The 18869-nt window shown below is 36.0% G+C and overlaps 2 protein-coding genes across 3 annotated transcripts; one reads left to right on the top strand and one right to left on the bottom strand.

The window, feature by feature from the left end:
- Positions 1-1191: 1191 nt before the first annotated feature.
- Positions 1192-2539, top strand: LOC122274471 (uncharacterized mitochondrial protein AtMg00810-like). The gene is made up of 2 exons (XM_043083507.1): positions 1192-1661; positions 1840-2539. Exons 1-2 carry the CDS (start codon positions 1192-1194, stop codon positions 2537-2539), a joined length of 1170 nt encoding a protein of 389 aa, XP_042939441.1.
- A 14953-nt stretch (positions 2540-17492) lies between these two features.
- Positions 17493-18209, bottom strand: LOC122319363. 2 transcript variants are annotated; one of them, XM_043137402.1, is made up of 2 exons: positions 17971-18209; positions 17493-17877 (listed from the first exon to the last, which is right to left on the bottom strand). In XM_043137402.1, the coding sequence occupies exons 1-2, from the start codon at positions 18155-18157 to the stop codon at positions 17564-17566; spliced, it is 501 nt and encodes a 166-aa protein (XP_042993336.1). In that variant the 5' UTR covers positions 18158-18209; the 3' UTR covers positions 17493-17563. The 2 variants fall into 2 exon arrangements, with proteins under 2 accessions (XP_042993336.1, XP_042993337.1); XM_043137403.1 differs by having other exon boundaries at positions 18013-18209.
- Between the last annotated feature and the right edge of the window lie 660 nt (positions 18210-18869).

Below are 18869 nucleotides of genomic sequence, written 5' to 3'. Positions count from 1 at the left end.
TACGTGTTTTTATTGTACACTTGTTACATGTACACACACTTGGCACTTGGCAATGGGATGTGTGACCCGTGTTGTCATCATCTCAACGCTTCGATTTCCACATGTCTGTACGTGGGAATTGGGGGCGTCACAAATACATTTATCTATTTCTTATTATATAGGATCTTCCAGCTGTACATGCATTCTATATACTGAGAATAGATCACCTTCATATTCTTTGAGAATTCTAGCCATATTATACACAGGTCATTAAACTTTCATATGGTATTAGAGCCAGGTTCATGTGTTGGATGTACCATTGGCAAGAGCCATCGTTTACCCTTTTCTCCTATTCAGTTGGTTTTTCCCATTAAAACACAAATCTGATTTTTTAGATACTTTTACCAATTTTCAACGTTATGTTGAAACTCAATTTTCTTCCAAAATTAAGTCTTTCCAATGTGATGGTGGAACTGAATTTACAAATAATAAATTTCGCTCTCACCTCACATCTTTTGGTATTTTGCTGTGCATTGCTTACCCTTATACACCGAGTCAAAATGGGATTGTTGAATGTAAACATCGACATGTTACTGAAATGGGTCTCACCATTATATTTCATTTGTGTTCCATTGCATCTTTGGGTTGAGGCCTTCTCGACAGTTGTTTATCTCATCGATTGACTTCCCTCGCAAACTCTTGATTGCAAATCTCCCTACGAGCTCCTATTTGGTAAACAACCCAACTACTCTATGCTTCACACATTTGGATCTTTATGCTTTCCTTATTTTTGAGATTATGCTCCTAACAAATTATCTCCCAAATCCTCTCCTTGTATCTTTTTAGGTTATAGCCCCCTTCACAAGGGATTTCATTGTTTTGACCGCAAGGCACAATGTCTTTATGTCTCTCGACATGTCCAATTTTATGAAACTATCTTCCCTTATGCGGGTGATGATATACAACCACTTCCCAGCTCAACACCTTATAATACTTTCTCTTATTTTTTGGACTCTAATAATAATGTGTCTCCTGCTTCTCTTATTTGTTGTTATCTTTTCCTGTTTCAAGTCCTATTTGTTTGCCATGCAATGATGGTCTTAGTGAATCCTTCCCTTGGACATCTCCTGTTGTGTTTACCGTCCCTTATCCTATCCTAGTCTGCCTCTACCCTTTATTTCCATACTGACGACTTCTACCAACACTCACCTAATGGTTGCTAAAAGGAAAGCTGGTATATTTAAATCTAAGGCCTATCATGCATTGATGATTTCACCTTCTTCTAAGTTTTTTCATGTCCTTCTTGCCCTACAAGAGCCTCGGTGTTTCAAGTTTGTTGCCAAACATCCTGAATCGATCTTGGCTATGGATGATGAAATACAAGCTTTGAAGAAGAATGATACTTGGGATCTTCTACCTCGCCCTCTAAATCATAATATGGTTGGTTGTCGTTGGATCTTTAAGACCAAACTCCATGTTGATGGTTCCATTGAGCATCATAAGGCTCGTCTTGTGGCCAAGGGCTTCTCTCAGATTCCTGGCCTTGATTTTGAAGATATGTTTAGCCCTGTGGTGCATCCTGCTACTGTTCAGATTATCCTATCCATTGCAGTCACTTCTAGATGGCCCTTACATCAATTAGATGTTAAGAATGCCTTTCTCCATAGTCATATTCTGGAAAAGTATACATGGATTAATCACCTGGCTACACTGATCCACAGTTTCCTCAACATGTGTGTCATTTGAAGCGTGCTCTTCATGGACTCAAACAAGCCCCTCGTGCTTGGTTCCAAAGCTTTAGCTCTTTCTTTTTCTTTTTCTTCTTTTTTTTTTTTTTATGAAACTTGGTTTTCTTCTTAGTCAGGCTGATTCCTCTCTGTTTGTCCATTATACCATGTCAAGCACAATTTATCTCTTGCTATATGTCGATAATATGGTGCTTACTGGCAACAATACTGCTTTGATAAAGACTCTTATCACACGACTGTTCAAAGAACTTGCTATGAAAGATTTGGGTTCTCTACACTATTTCCTTAGTGTCGAAGTCCAACCTAATTCTCACGGCTTATTTCTTAGCCAAACCAAGTATGCTCTTGATCTCCAACAACGTGCTGACATGGTTAAGGCCAAACCCATTACCACTCCCTTTGTAGTTGGTCAACATCTCTCAATCGAAGGGAAGCTATTTTTGGATCCCACCCTTTTTTGGTCTCTTGCCGGAGCTCTAAAGTATTTGACCATTACTCAGCCTGATCTCTCATTTAGTGTCAATTCCATTTGCCAGTACATGCATGATCCAACTAAAGATCATTTTTTAGTACTCAAAGGCGCAGTCCATCATGGTCTTCAACTTCACCGCACCCTTTCCCATGAGTTGCTTGCTTATTCTTATGTTGATTGGGCGAGTTGTCCTGATACACATTTATTTACCACCAGCTATGTTATATTCTTGGGTGCTAATCTTGTTTCTTGGTGCTCTAAGAAACAATCCACTATTTCTCGCTCCAGTGCTGAAACTGAGTATAGGTCCTTAGCCGTTGCTACTGCTGAAGTTGCTTAGATTGTTCAACTACTCTGTGATCTATGTCTTCTATTATCTTCCCCTCTGAAAATATTATGCAACAACAAAAGTGCTATTTTTATGGCGGTCAATCCTGTCACTCAGCCTCGATCTAAACATATTGTGATTGACTACCATTTTGTTCATGAATTGATTGCAAATGGTTCCTTAAAAGTCACCTTTGTTCCCTCACATCTCCAGCCTGCTGATTCTTTTACCATGGGAGTCACCAAGTCTCAGTTCCTACTTTTCTGTAACAAGCTTCTCGTGATTCTTTTTGCCACGCTTAGCTTGAGGGGGGTTATCATGTATATATCTTTTCTTTCCTAGTTTATAGGATATTCTCAACTATATCAAATATGTTTATTTGTTTCTTATTATATAGGATCTTCCAATTGTGCATACATTCTATATAATGAGAATCGATCACCTCAATATTCATTGAGGATTCCAGCCATATTATACATAGGTCATTAAACCTTGATAATGTCTATCTCTAGTGGACCTTCGAAGAGGGAGGGTGGCATGCAATTCATCAGGATGGGTTGAAAGATGAATTGAATCAGAAGGGGTAGCAGGCAGGGATGTTTCAGGATGAGGCGATTCAAATTGGGAATCATGATTGGATGTGTCAGATTGGAAAACAGGAGAGGGTGTGAAGGAGTCATCTGGCGGTGCAGGAGGTAAAACTAGATTTTGAGGAAAGGAGTAATGAATGTCTAAAAAGGGATGAGAGGAGAGACTAGAGGTAGAGGTGGAGGAGTGGAATGGAAAGACAGATTCATGGAAGATTATGTTCCTAGAAATGAAGGTAGAATGAGGCCCTGTTTAGTTACAAAAATGAGATGAGATGAGATGAGATGCTTTAAATAGTAATGAATAAAATATTGTTATAATACAATTTTTTAATATTAATTTTGTATTGAGATTTGAAAAAAATTAAATTGTTTATTATATTTTGTATGTAGATTTGGAAAAGTTGTAATGATGAGTTGAGATCAGATGAGATGTTTTAGGTTTTGATAACCAATTGGGGCCTGAGTCTCTATGACAAAGCTTGTAGCCTTTGATATTTGCAAGGTATCCTAGGAAAACGCAAGGTCTAGCTTGAGGTTCATACTGGTTTTGTGGTGCTTAGGAGTGCTAGCATAACTTAGGTAGCCAAAGACACAAAGATGAGCATAAAAAGGTGGTGATGAAAAGAGCATTTCATGGGGAGATTTATTAGAAAGGAGCGATGTAGGGATCCTATTTATGAGGTATGCTACGGTTAAGATGGCATCTCCCCAAAAAGGGGTAGGCAATGCAACTTGAAAGAGGAGTGCTCGGGTAACATTCAAAAGGTGTTGGTGTTTCCTCTCAACAACACCATTTTGTTGAGGGGTATACACACACGATTTTTTGTGAATGATGTCATGGTACTTATAAAAATCATCCATATCGAGTTCAAGGCCATTGTCAATTCTAATCTTCTTAACTTCGCTATTGAATTGAGTGTTTATGAGGTGAAAGAATGATTGTAAGATAGTTCTTGTATCTGATTTTAGTTTCATTAGAAAAACCCAATTGACTCTTGAATAATCATCTACAATATTTAAGAAGTAATGAAAGCCTTGAATTGATGCTTGAGAATATGGCCCCATACATCACAATGTATTAAGTCAAAAGGAAATGAACTAGTAGATACACTTGAAGGAAAGGCAAGATGTTTCTACTTGGCCAAATGGCAGATTTTTTCAATGAGATTGGTCCTTAGACTTTACATTAGCAATATGAGAATGAATTAAATTCATCCCTTTGTGAAGATAAATTTCCTAATCTAAAGTGTCACATATCAAAATCTTGTTGTATGGCTGCTTGATTGACTCGAGTTTGATTAGAGAGAGTTGAAAAAGAATTGATGTTGCTGTCTTGAGAAGAAGGCAGTAGATAATACAGGCCAGCATGAACCTTAGCAAATCCAATCTTCATCCATGAAGAGAGGACCTGAATGAAGCATAGATTTTTTTAAGAAAAACATACATGTATCTGGTCTTTGAGTGAGCTTACTAACTGAGATGAGATTGAAGGTGAATGAAGGCACACATTGGACATCAGTTAGAAATAGTGAGTTTGATAATTTAACAGTGCCTGTGTGTGACTTGAGCTTTTGTACCATTTGGGAGTCTTTCAAAGGCTTGTATGCAAGGAGAGGGTTTATCAAGAAAAGAGGTGGAGCACATCATATGATCAGTGGCGCCTGTGTCCATGATCCATGGTGTGCTATAAACATCAGAGTGCTTAGACTGAGAGGATGAGTTGTGTTTGTAAGGATTCACAGTATTGAAATGAGAATAATTAGTAGTTATGGAAAGAGTGGAGAGACAGTGATGGTTACCTGCTAGGTTTGAGTAAGGTGTGGTAGAGGAATTTGGTTCTGAAGTTGCTGGTTTGATAGGATCAGGAGTAGGCAGTATAGGCTTGGTCTATCCCAAGTTTAGTTGGAGAAATTGAGCATTGAGAAGATCCATAAGGTGTTATGCTTGTGCCTGAGAGAGGTTCAATTGAGAGACACTTGGAGTAGGTTCTTCATGAGGTGAAGTAGTGATCTGAGCAATAACCTGATTTGCAAAATAAGGTACAGCAGAGGTTCCTCCAAGTTTGGGTTTGTTAAACTTGAAGTTTGGTGGGAATCCTACCGACTTGTAGCATTTATCTTTTGTTGTCCAATCTTGCCACAGTGGTGGCAACAACTTTGACTTACCCATTTTCTTTGAGAAATTTTGGTAGGCAAGTAAGGCAAAAGGTTCTGAGGTGGGTAAGGTTGTATTTCTTGCTTGCCTTTGTCTTTCCTCTTGTAAAATTAGTGAAACGTTTTTATCCAATGAAGGAAGGGGACTTAGCAAAATGATCTGTCCCCTTACAACATCATAATTGTTGTTTAAGCCCATTAAAAACTTAAACATATAATCTCCTTATTGGACTTCACCAATATTTTTCAAGGCATCACAAGTACACTTTCCACAAGAACAACATGGAAGAGGTCTATAGCTATGTAACTCTTCCCATATAGCATTAAGTAGTGTGAAGTAATCACTTACAGAGAGGTGTCCTTATACAATGCTACTAAGCTTGTGTAGAGGTGATACATTCAAGCTTCATGAGGTTGTTCAAAACGTTCCTTAAGTTTGTCCTAAACCTATTTAATTGAAGTCATGAAATACATTAAATGCAATGTCTTTTGAGACAAAATTCAAAATCCATGCAAGGAGGATGTTATTGCATCTTAGCCATGAAACATAGGAAGGGTCTGACAAATCAAGAGTGGTGATGGTGCCATCCAGTAAGCCTAACTTGTTCTTGATGGGAATGAAAGTAGAAATGATCTACTCCAAGAAATGTAGGTTGAACCAATTAATGGAAGTGAGACAATGACAGTGTTAGCATTGTCACTATGATGTAAAAAAAAAAAAAAAACCAGACTATTTGGATCCTCAACAAGGGAAGGAGGAGAAGAAGAAGAGGAGGATGTCATGATTTATGAGATGAAGTTTGTATGCAAAGTAAGGAAACACAACAAGAGAAATTTCCTTCTTAGATAACATGTTAAAAGAAGAATAAACACTCGAAATGGAGAAGTGATGTGGAGAAAAATCTCATTCTAATTAATTGTTAAATGATAAAAAGACTATTGATATATACATTACAAAAAGCAGGAAAGAAAGAGTCCTAAAATTAACTTTTGATCTTCTATTGAGTTACAAGTAATAATTTGTAGCTATATGGACAACATGGATAGGTAGTGCTTTACATCAAGTTTCATGACATTTTTGCTATTGTGCATTCCGTGTAGCCATGTATTTTACAATTAATGTCTTGCTTTTTTGTGCCAGTGCTTTTCTTCTTTTGGCTGCTGCCTTCTATTCCTTGTGTGTTGCAATGTGCTTTATATCTACTTTTGTTGTTGCATGTATTTCTTTTGTACTGTAGTTTTGTTGGTTAGTGTCCCCATGTCCTTTTTTCTTGTAATCGTTCTCATCATATTTTATTTCATGAGAGTTTCAGTTAGTGTACGTGATGCAGAGGGGCTGTGTTGGGTACTGGTTGCATGGTGATATGTGAATGGGACAGGAGAAGGTGGCTAGGCCTCAGTACAATTGTCACTAGCATGAATGGTGATATGTGAATGGGACAGGAGAAGGTGGCTAGGCCTCAGTACAATTGTCACTAGCGTGTAACAGTGGCTTAATGGGTGGTGCAATGGTGGGGCTATATGGTTGCTCTATTTTGGTGAGTGTAAAACAAAGAATGTGGTGGCTTGATGTGTTGCATTTGATTGGGGAACATTCAACAACTCATAAGCTAGCTAAATTAGAGTGTTCTAGAAGTGCCTAAGGTTTATGAATTAAATGAATAACTTTCTTCACTTCTGGAATTTTATTTTATTTTTTATTTTTATTTTTATTTTTTTTATTTTTTGCTTTCAATATCAACTATGGGTTTACTTCCATCAAGCTAGTCAGCTATTCAAATCTTCAATGTTCAAGACTCCATTCAAATCTCCTCAAAATCTCTCTAGAGTTTTAACTTTTAATTTCTCAAGTGCCCATTTGGACTTGTGGCACCCTTGATCACCAACAGAAATCCTCCATAATGTTATTAAAGTCAACAGAAATCCTCCATATTGCTATTAAAGTCATCTAGCTGATCAAAATAAGAATAAAAGTAAATCTCTCAACCACAATGGACAATAAATCCCAAGTCATCACTCTTCAGGTGGGGTCAGTCCATCATGCTCAAACTTGTCCTCTGCATCGAAGTCTACGGTTTATTTTCATGAAACCGTAGGTAGAAACACCACAATGAGATCTTATAATCTCAGCAAGTGAAACCATAGATCACAACCAAGAATTTTAAATATGATGCATACAACGTACAAGGACAACAATTGTGAGAAAAGACCAAATTACCCCTTATTTGTAATTTTTACACAAATGCTACATCATTTGACCCATTCATGCCAAAATCTCATTACCATTTTGAAAGCATTCATTTAATTACGGTGTGCGTCATGGTCTCCCCTTGGGACCATCCGCACACTCTGGCTCCTTTCGTCACATCATGGATAACAATCATATGTGTGGTTTCGTAACAAAGATTTCCAACTCCCTACCCAGTGCGTATATAACCAAATATCCTCTAATCCCCACCAGTAGAGGGGTCACGAAGTCATACTAAGAGCATTATTTTCTTAGCCAAGCCTGCTATCGCCTAGCGACAGCTAAATGGACGTCACTCAGTTTTACATGCTCTAGAGTGGCTAGAGAAACTCCACTGATAATACCTCATCTAGACTTAGGGTCGTGATACACACGCACCCTTAAAATACGCTTTTAATCATTTGTCCCCAAAATAGTTTTATCGGCTTCAAATACAACATAGCACAGAGCACAATTAATAAAACCATGGCAAGCCATAACAGATTAAAAATGCAAATGCACGACAGGCAGGTATCAGATGGCATGGTATAATACAATCAAACAACATACAGTTCATCATATAGACATCATAGTTATCACAATTCCAACAATTTCACAATTTCTAACAACACTTGATTCCCAACACTCCATCTAGCCATTGGCTAACAAATCTAACACCAACTACGATGTTAAAACCCAACACTTTGCAAGGCCCTCTGCCACCAGCAAAACACAACCAGACTTCATCAAAACACAATTTTTTTAGTGTTAAAAAATTGAGATTAGTCTAGAGTTGTACTTACTATATGGATTGAAAATTCTAGATGATCGCGCATATCGTCCAAGAGGTCTTGTGAGTGGAAAAATCTATGAATAATTAATAATGGTTACAAAAAGGAAATAAAGCAACATAGGGTCACTTGGCTTACAAGGGTGGCAATGGTGGCGCGGAGGAGGCAGGGGATCTAGTCAAACTAGAGAGATCTACAACTAGGCAAAATCACTGGAGATAGATTCTACTTTGACAAAGGGTGGAGGAGGGGGGATGCTCGTGGTGGAGGGTGGCGGAGCTCGGTAGGGCAGTGGCCAAAAGTGGGCCTTAGCCCACAAGTTAGGTTATTTTGAGGGATGAGGAGGTCGATAATGGGAAGGGGAAGGTTAGGGGGTGGTTGAATGACCACAGGAACGTCGTTGAAGGCGGTGCTAGGGAAAAAGTCCTCCTAAGGCTACAGAAAGGGAGATTCAAGGGTGAGGAATGCGATGGGACTACGAGTAGAGGGAGGAGAAGGTGTTTGAGGGGTGATTTGGGGGTGAAGAGTCTTGGCCTATTTATAGGTCGAGGGCTAAGGGTTGGAGATCACAACCGTGGCTACGATTGGTCGTGGGGGACGGTGCGTGCTTCATAAGCATTGCACACGTGGCAAGAGACGTGTGGTGGGCAACGGCGATGAGCAACTGCCATGGCCGAAGGCCTCGCGGGTTGTAGAAAATGGAAAGGCGTGGGTTAGGCTAGCTCACAATGGCCGCAGACACAAGAGAAGAGCTTTGCCCCATGAACATGTGGAGGTGGTCAGCTGGTGGTGAGGGGGGCATTACAAGCCACAGGCGATGGCACATGAAGAAGAAAAAGGAAAAAGAAAGAAGGAGAGGGGCGGTTCATGCGGCACAGACAGGAGAAAAGGGGAGAGAAAAACAAAGGTTTCAAAGTACACAGGTTAGGCCCTCATTTTCACCCAATTTAGTTCAACTCGGCCCAAAACCCTCCAAACAGTGGCGGAGCCACGTTGGGGCCTGGGGCAAATTTAAAAAAAAAAATAGATATATATATGTTAATTTTTTTGATTTAATAAAATAATATTAATTTATCATGTACTGGCCCCTCATCTAAAAATTATTTTGGCTCATCCATAAAATTTAATCTGATATAAAAATAAAATAAATAAAACACGCATCTCATATAAAATAAAATACATAATTTTTATTATAAAAAAAAATTCTAACAATAACTAGTAGTATTTCTAACCTATTTCTATTTTCTATATTGAAAGAGAAATAGTTAAGAATTTTTATTTAGATTCAATACTTAATAATTTTATTTGTTTAAAAGAACGTAAGTTACAATTTTAGACACTTTGTATTTTTTTATTTAATATATTTGTATGAATATTTTTATATTATTTAAATGATAAATTGTTCTTGACATATCAAATATTTTTTTAATACATAAGTTGTATTAAATATATTTTTTTTACTGTAAATCTTCCTCTCAGATTATTATATATCATAAAAAAAATTATATAAAAATAGAACAAAAAATATTTTATATATACTGTTCTAGTACTTTTATTTGGCCTCCCTTAAATAAATTCCTGGTTCGCCACTACCTCTAGAAAATAAAAACCCATTATCCTTAAATTCTAAACGTACTAGAAATAATGTGAATTAAAATTTATATAAGATAATTCGTTAGCGTAAGTAAGCTAGCACTTTATCATAAATAATGTAAATCGATCTCATATTATATAACTATGATCTCATGCATGCCACTTGAGTTACAGATCATGAAAAATATTTTTATTTTTTTCCAATTATGCATGTATCATTTTTTACACTATTTGTGCTTTTCATGAGGAATATATATAGATCAACGGCTGATTCATTAATTACTTAGTTGATCACTTCATTGATCATGAAATCATGTGTCTCATGATTTATTTGTTAAATTGGAATTGTGAACAAAGCTAGTTTTACGTACATACATTTCTCCATCTGCAGTACGTACAAGCATCAGTAGTACTCTATCTATGCATGCTTCTTAGTTTTGTGAACACACAGACAATAATGCCAAAGAGTTCCTTGTCTGTATCGTCGGGCAACGCATGTGTCCATGACGGCCTCATTAGGAAATTTACCTAGCAAATACGACAAGTACGTAATAGATTGGAAACAAGCGATCGAGGTCGATCCCTTGTGTTCTATTATGTCTTTCCGTTGTTTTTGTTTTGTCTTCTGGATTAAGGCATTTCTGCACGTGCTGATGATCTCCTCCTATCTTCTTCTAACCACACACCCTACCAGAATATATATATATATATATATATATATAGGCGACCGACAATTTCTCCGGCCCATGTTTCACACTTCGCTGCTACAATTTTGCATAAAGTTGGTCACAGTACTCTCTCACATAGTCGCATTTTTTTTCGAAAAGTCACATCTTACACACACTTATATAAAGAACTAGTAAGAGGTTACATACAGAGCACGTGTCCGGTGGGGCTAAAGACATTATTCCGAATTTACAAACAATGATGTTTTCAAAACACCACGAGAGGCTATTCCTGCCCATCGGGTGAGTAGAGTGTTCACACCCAAGGTGAGCAGAGATTGCTAGAATGTTGGGACGAGTGAAGAGTGCTCGAACCACAGGGAAAAATATTACCGTTAACCAGAGTGAGTAAAGAGTGCTCTGTACCCCAAGCGCGTAGAAGTGATCGCCCCGACTATATGGACACTTCCACAAGACCCTATAGGATGGCATGCCGCAAGTTTCTTCATCACCTCTAATTCCTAGAGGACCCTATGTAGAAGATCTCTTCAATACATCATAAGATAGAGCTCTATTTATTGACCCTTCCTCATATGACTTTGAATCAAGGTATTCATGTGGGGGCAAAGTCATGACTTGTTCTTTATATTTATCAATCTTCAATTTTTGATTCTCCAGCATGCATGTAGTGTTCGTCCAAAAGAAAAACAAAATCCAAGCAAAATATGCTAGAAGCTCAGGGCTGAGCAAAGTGTGTTTGAAGCTCGAGGAGAAAAGAGTGTTGGAACCTAAAGCAAAGCAAACGGTGCTGATGAGAGGAATGGTTCTCAAACCCCGAAGTGAAAGGAGTGCTCACATCCTATAGTAAAATGGCAACACTGCTCGCACCCCGCTAGGGAAACCCGAGCACATCAATTTGTGCTAGAGCCCAAGTCCAACCAAAAAGTACGCGTACCCATGCAAGTGAGAAAAATTACTCTGACTACAATCCGTTGCCGCCAGTTGCAAATATTTTTAGAAGAGTTTTGTTACATATAAGTACAGTTGCGCACTAATCTATATATCAATATTAATTTATTTATATTTAAAATTTAAATTAATACTGCTTTTAATAAAATCTACTTTTTGACCAATTACATCATATTGATGTACAGATTAATGTACAACTATGATTGCAACTATATTTTTTCTTTTAAAAAAGTTGAGCTCCTAAACAGTACTGTCATGGGTTAATGGTTCTAATAAATAGTTCCTATGACGGCACCAGAGGTAGGTCAGGGATAATCAATTCAATCTGGTCCTTTTTCTCTCTTTTTTCTGATTCTTGAAACGTTTCTATAAAGTTGAAGTGATAACTTCTCCCAGTAGCATTTCTATTTTTTTTAGATAGATTTGTAGGCTTGTGTCCGTTTTATGATTGATTGAGATCTGAGATGGAGATCTGTGGTGGTCGATTGGCTTTTATGACACCTCCAACCTCCTCCGCTCGCTTGAGATGGAATGGAGATTTTTAAACTCAGTCTGCTTATCAAATTCTCCTCAATTTATTTCATCTTATTATTACACTTTTTTAAAATTTCTATACATTTTTTCAAATTTCTATATAAAATATAATAAAAATTTTAACTTTTTTAAATCTCAACACACTCATAATATTTAAAACGAATATTCTAATAATAATTTATTCAACTCAACCCAACATCCACACCCAACCTTAGAGTGTCGGTATATGCAACAAAAAGTTACATATCCCCATTAATGATAATTAATATATATATATATATGATGTATCCTAAAATACAACTAACAATACGCAATAATAATAGCGAAAAATGAGTGACTAAATAATACTTATGCTAGAATAAACTAAAACGTCACAATATAATTAATAACTATCATAAGTTCAAATCATAAGCATATCCTTAATACAAATACTTTTAATTAAGGGTGTAAATCGGTCCAGTCCGATTCGGGGAGGTGATCGACCGAAATTTTCTGCCTATCATTTTCACTAAACAGACCATCCATAGGGATGGGACCAGTTCAGTCGGGTCCAATTGGTCTAATCTAATTATTTTTTTAATTTTTTTCTTCTTTTTTTCAACAAATAAATTAATAAAAAATTATTTAAATTACTAAATTAAAAAATTAAGTAAGTTATTAATGTAAATTATGTAACTAACTCATTAAAAAATTATTTTATATGATCGATAATAATAAATTAGATGAAAATTATATCATTAACTTATATAATTACTATATAAAAATAATATATTAAATTATCAAAAATATTTTTAAAATGTATATAGGAGTTTAGTCTGGTCCAGTCTGGTCCAAAATTAATAGACCCTAGGACCAGACCAAATGGTTTAGATCCACAATTTATAAGACCAAGACCTACTGATTGGTTCTTCCTATCTGGACCAATCGGCTTACACCCCTACTTTTAATAATAAATCTTCACGATTTTATCAACTGCTTCATGTGCTCGAAATCACAAAGGGTTAGAGTTATGAATATAAAAATAACACCTAATCTTTTGTTGAGATTCAGATCCTCTTCAATCAGTCGGATTCATTAGTCCATTTGGTCCGTCCTCATCGAATCCTAACACAACTTCTATCATTCCATATCATTCCGACTGGAATGATAGTGGGTTCACAAGGGTGAGATTTACTTGAAATCTCAGTAAGTTACACAAACAGCGTGCACAAAGATAAATTATGTATGACGAATGATAAATATAAAACGCATGCTATGCAGAAAATCAATATTTGTCTCTCATCCAAATTTCTCAACATTTTTAAAAAAACTTAGCTCAATATTTTCTTACAAAAAACATTTTTCAATGCAACTTTTAAAAACATAACATTTCATCCTCGTTAAGTATTATTATCAATAAATCACATTTATACTTAACATCACAATATATTGTATCATCACAGTTCCTCATATGCATTGTGAGTACCTGCTAATGACCGTAGTACAACTCACGTTGAAATTACATTGTCTGCAGACTCATTCTCAATACATTGGTAACATAACATAACATAATATCATCATAACATCATAACATATACACCCACCAGCTTTAGGTGTCATAACCATTGACTTCACTCCGGTGTTCTTTAAAAGGAACCCATTCGAATCCCATTGATTATTATTTGTCAACTCAGTGGTTACCACTCCATTTTTAATCACTCTAAAGTGGACGGAAGAATTCCACTAGGAAAATTCTTCATCCTAACCTTTGGGGTTGTGACAAAAATCTCTTTTCATGTAAGGTTTTTAAAATATTTTCATGACATTTGTTTGTGTGCTTCTTGTGAAAGATGAAAGTTTTGTATAACATGCTCAAATGATGAAGAAAAATTACATATGTCATGTAGGCAAGTAGTCATGTACTCATTATATCATATAACATGATGTTTCATACTCAAAATGACAATTATAATATAAATGTGACATTTATCGATAAATCATAAATAACTTATTAAGATGTCAGTTAGAGGCCAATTTACAAATTATATGAGTTTGAAAAATCATAGCAGCTGTAGACAAGGTTATACTAAGTTAGGAATTGAGTTTCTAAGGAAGAGGTTCATAATCAAAAGGGTTCAAATATAAGTATTTACAAAAAGACCCCTAAACTTTCCAAAATTGCCACTAAAGCTCTAAATTTTCACTATTTATAAATAAGCCTCAAATTTAACCAAACTTCATAAACCGCATATTTTCCATATTCTAAAACCATCTATGCCTTTAGAATTTTAAAAATCATAGTGCAACTATGTTAATTACACTCAAACCGTTGTATGAAATCCACAAATTATGTTAATCACACTCAACCCATGGCATGAAATCCACAAATGAACCCCCATGGTGCATGTGTACTCAAATCATCAAGTGTCACTAATAAGTACAACCTTAATGATAAATTAAAAACTTAGGTTCAAATCCTACAAGTTTTTCCTAACACTTAAACATGCCTCAATACTTTAATCACCACTAAATCATCCATTAAGCATAAATGATGTTTCTAGTCTTCTTCGCCAAGAAATGTTTCAAAAACTAAATTAAATCATGCATTTCCTTTTATCCAAAAGGTTTTCTTAATACTGATTCCTCAAGCCTAGGTAGAAAGTAATCAAAACTTTCATGATTTAACTTAAACTAGTCAAAACCGATGAATGATAAATGATCAACACAAGTTAGAATTAAAATCTATTATGGCATACTTCTAATTTCAAAACTAACCCTTCAATTAGAAGTGTAAAATGGAAGACAAGGCTTTTGGGCCTTGTTGTGCCTGAGGGGCCTTGTTGTGCTTGAGGGGCCTTTTGTGTAAATTTCATTGATGTAGGCTTTTGGTTGTGCGGTATGGAGTGGGCCTTAAGTCCATATTTGAGGGCGCAAAAAAGGCTTCAATGGCCAACTAAGATTGGGCCCACAAAGCATGTTTTTTCTTTTCAAGGTTGGGCCTAAAATCTTTACTACCACTAAGTTAGGCCCAAAGGTTTCAAGTCCTTCTCATACTTGGGCCTTATTCCTAAGACTCTTCAAGAAAGGCCTATTATACCATATATCCTAATGGGTCTAGGCTTTTAAGGTTTGTAACACACTCGCCTAATAAGCTCCTTAGGCCATGACCTTAGAGCATTGGCATTGGCTTCATCAAAAGCCAAGCCAAATGTATAAAATAATGAATATACGTAAATCGGAGCTACATTGGATTAGTCAAACATATTAATGAGGAGTTTTGAGCTACAGTGTTTCTTAGTTTTCCTTCAAATTTGAAGGGCTACTATACACTCATCAACTGGTTATTTTATTACACTTTAATTGCCAATGGCTCTTCTTTTGTACTTCCCTCTCACATTTTTCCTCCCCGCATTTTCTCTCCCCCTCTCTCTTTTTCATTTTTTACAATGCACCGAAATATTGCTTTCGAATTCTTCACACAGAAACCATAATCATCATGGAACATTGGTGTCTAGAATCAAAGTTTCGCACGAGCTTCTTCTCCAAAGGCACCTCGTATGTTTTCTCTCCCCCTTTCTCTCTTTCTCTCATTTTTAAGCTCTGCAATGATTCTTCCTTCCTTCAATTCTTCACGCAAAATCATTCTTGGCTTTTGTCTAGGTTAGCTCAGATCAAATTCGCACGTTGGGTCATATAACACCCCCAACTTCCACCTACAGACATGTGAAAATCGATGCGTCGGGATGATGACAACATGGGTTGCTCTCTTTTTCATTTTTCGCAATGCACTGAAACATTGCTTTCGGATTCTTCACATAGAAACCATAATCATCAGAGAACATTGGTGTCTGCAATCAAAGTTTCGCGCGAGCTTCTTCTCCAAAGGCACCCCGTATGTTTTCTCTCCCCATTTCTCTCTTTCTCTCATTTTCAAGCTCTGCACTGATTCTTCCTTCCTTCGATTTTTCACACAAAATCATTCTTGGATTTTGTCTAGGTTGGTTCAGATCAAATTCGCGTGTTGGGTCATGTAACGTCCCCAACTCCCACGTACGGACACGTGAAAATCGAGGAGTCATGCATCCCATCGCCAAATGCCAAATGTGTATATATGCAACACATGTACAATAAAAATAATGTAGCGGGTAATAAAAATCAATCTACTAAGTACCAAAATTTTATGATTATAGGTCAAATAAAGAAAACCCATGAAACTTTGGTTTACACCAATATTATGATTATAATGTGAAAAAAATGATGGCCCCAAACATGGCTGGAATATGTCCTATCCATAATGGACAATTTTGATATTTGGAAGATGCATACACTCTAGCCTTCAAAACAGCCTACCTTTAAACAGAAAATATATCAAATGTCTTTAATTTGTAGCTAAATTCTAACTAGCTTATCAAAAAAAAAATCTAACTAGAAGTTTATACAAACGGATGGCAATGCCAAGAGATTTTACCAAAAAGTTTTTATTTTAGCCAATATTTTAGTTTGTAGAAACCAACTCAATGACTTCACATTTTAAAGTTTTGGTGCATTTGTCATCACTACCAAAGTGGTCAGCTTGGATTTTGGCCCTTTTTTCCTTTTAATGATAGGCCTTAAAGGTATCTTTTCTTCTTAGAGTCACGACAAAGAGGTAGACAGTTGTAAGATATCAAAGACAACTCAATTTGCAAGATCATTTTTATACTGTTTTTGTGTCTTTGATCTGTATTTTTTTTTCAATTGCAGGCATCTATTTATCCTTAGTTGAGTCAGAACTGTAGGAAGAATTGTTTTCTTCCTCTATGGCAGCAACTTTCTTCCTTCTACATAAAGTGTTTTGTGAATTGAGTTTAATGCACAGATTCATATACAACCTGCTATATATGCTAATCTTAAAAGTTGAATTGTATTGCATTGTTTATTGTGCTGCCTTGTATGTGCCACTTTGTCTGACAACTTTATAATTACAATTCTTAAAGGATGGACAATCCATTAAAGGAGGACCCATTCTTCACCACTCTCTTACAAAATTGAGGAGAATGTTCTAATATCACTCCAATATTCACGCAACATTCTAATGTTGTAGTCAAAGCAACCACCCTTCATGGTGAAAAGAGGCCTCCAGTAAAAAAAGTTTAAAGAGGTGTATTTTTCACTATAGAGGAGGATAATGTACTTGTTTCTGGTTGGCTATACATTAGTATTGATGCCATTTGAGGAACTAATCAAAAATCCACTCAAATGTGGGAGAGGATCTCTGATTTTTATCACAAATATAAAAAACTAAATATTGTGAACCGTTCGGTAGAATCAATCATTGGTCCATGATCCAGAAATGCACAAATAAGTTTTGTGCATATCTAGCACAAGTAGAGTCATTGCATCCGAGTGGTGCAACTGAACAAGACAAGGTATGTACCATTTTCCTTTAATAATGTATTTATTTATGTAACAGGCAACAGCTTTCAAAATAATAGTTTGTTCATTTATATGACCAGAATACATACCTTTCCAAGCACTAGGACAATTCTTTCATTTCTAGTGCATGCAATCAATGCTACCCAACATTCCTAAAATCCCACGCCTTTGTCCAACTTCTAGTAACCTCACTATATCATTTCTGGTTGTAGACCTCAAGTACTCACCCCCAAAGATTGACACGATCGCCTTTACAAATTTCTTCATATTCAATCGTGTAATGCTTTCTCCAATTCTTACATACTCATGCATAAGATCTGCTGTTACCCTATATGCGAGCATTCTAATTACCATGGTCATCTTTTGAAGGGAAGACAATCCAAGCCTCCCACTAGCGTCTCTCTTTTGGACAAAATAATCATCATGAGTCTCAACTGCAAAATGTATGCATAAAAAAGGATCACAATTCATTCGAAATCGCCTTCTAAAAACATTTGACAGATATATTGGCAGTTGAGCAAAGTAACCCTTCCAAAGGCTTTCATGTGGATTGCATTGGATGAACATACGAGGTTGAGAATTAGGACAACGTGAAGAAAATGCTCCCTCGGCTGCATGTGGTTGTATATGTAGGGCCATTGCTTCTATCATAAGATCCTCATGATCAACATAATCTTCATCTAACATATGAAGAGTATTGAGAAAGGGATCCATTGGGAACTTAGAGAAAAAAAAAAGTGAAAAATTGGAAGAAGAAATATTAGTTTTTGATGAGTGGGAAGTAGTTAAATGATGGATATATTTATAAAGCTTAATCCAAGACTATGAGCTACACCTAAAAATCTTGGCAAAAGAAGGACGGTTAGCTACATCTACAAGTTGGTTTGAAGAATTACAGATATGAAAGTTGGGTATTGTGCATGGTGGAATGAATGTGTTTGACCAAGGATAGAATTGTAGATGTAAAGTTTGGGTAGAGAAGAAGGGTGGTTTGTGGAAGTGTTTGTTAGTTTCAAGAATTGTATATATGAATATTGGTTAGAAGCAATATAGGCATAATATAATTGTTGGATGAACAAATTGTAGATGTGCTTGTTGGTTCCATAAATTATTATATATATGATTGTTAGGTAGAAGAAGGGTTGGCAAAATGTGTTTGTTGGTAATTAGGTTGAGGAAAAGAATTAGTTGGAAATAAATAATTTAAGTATCAAATTAAATTATTAATGTACATATAGTTAGTTTAATTGCAAAATATGAAAAAAAAATTAATATTATTATTAAAAAAATAATATTATATTATTATTTTGATGAATCCAATGGCTAATCTAATGTGGGATTATGGATAGGAAGGTTTTAGATTTATGAAAAACTTACACTTTTCATCAAATTTTGAAGATGGCTTTGATGAAGCCAATGTGGATGC

This window comes from Carya illinoinensis, chromosome 8 (assembly GCF_018687715.1).
Source record: "Carya illinoinensis cultivar Pawnee chromosome 8, C.illinoinensisPawnee_v1, whole genome shotgun sequence".
Lineage (NCBI taxonomy): Eukaryota > Viridiplantae > Streptophyta > Magnoliopsida > Fagales > Juglandaceae > Carya > Carya illinoinensis.
Note: the sequence above shows the minus strand (reverse complement) of the source record. Positions and strands in the feature narration are given on the sequence as shown.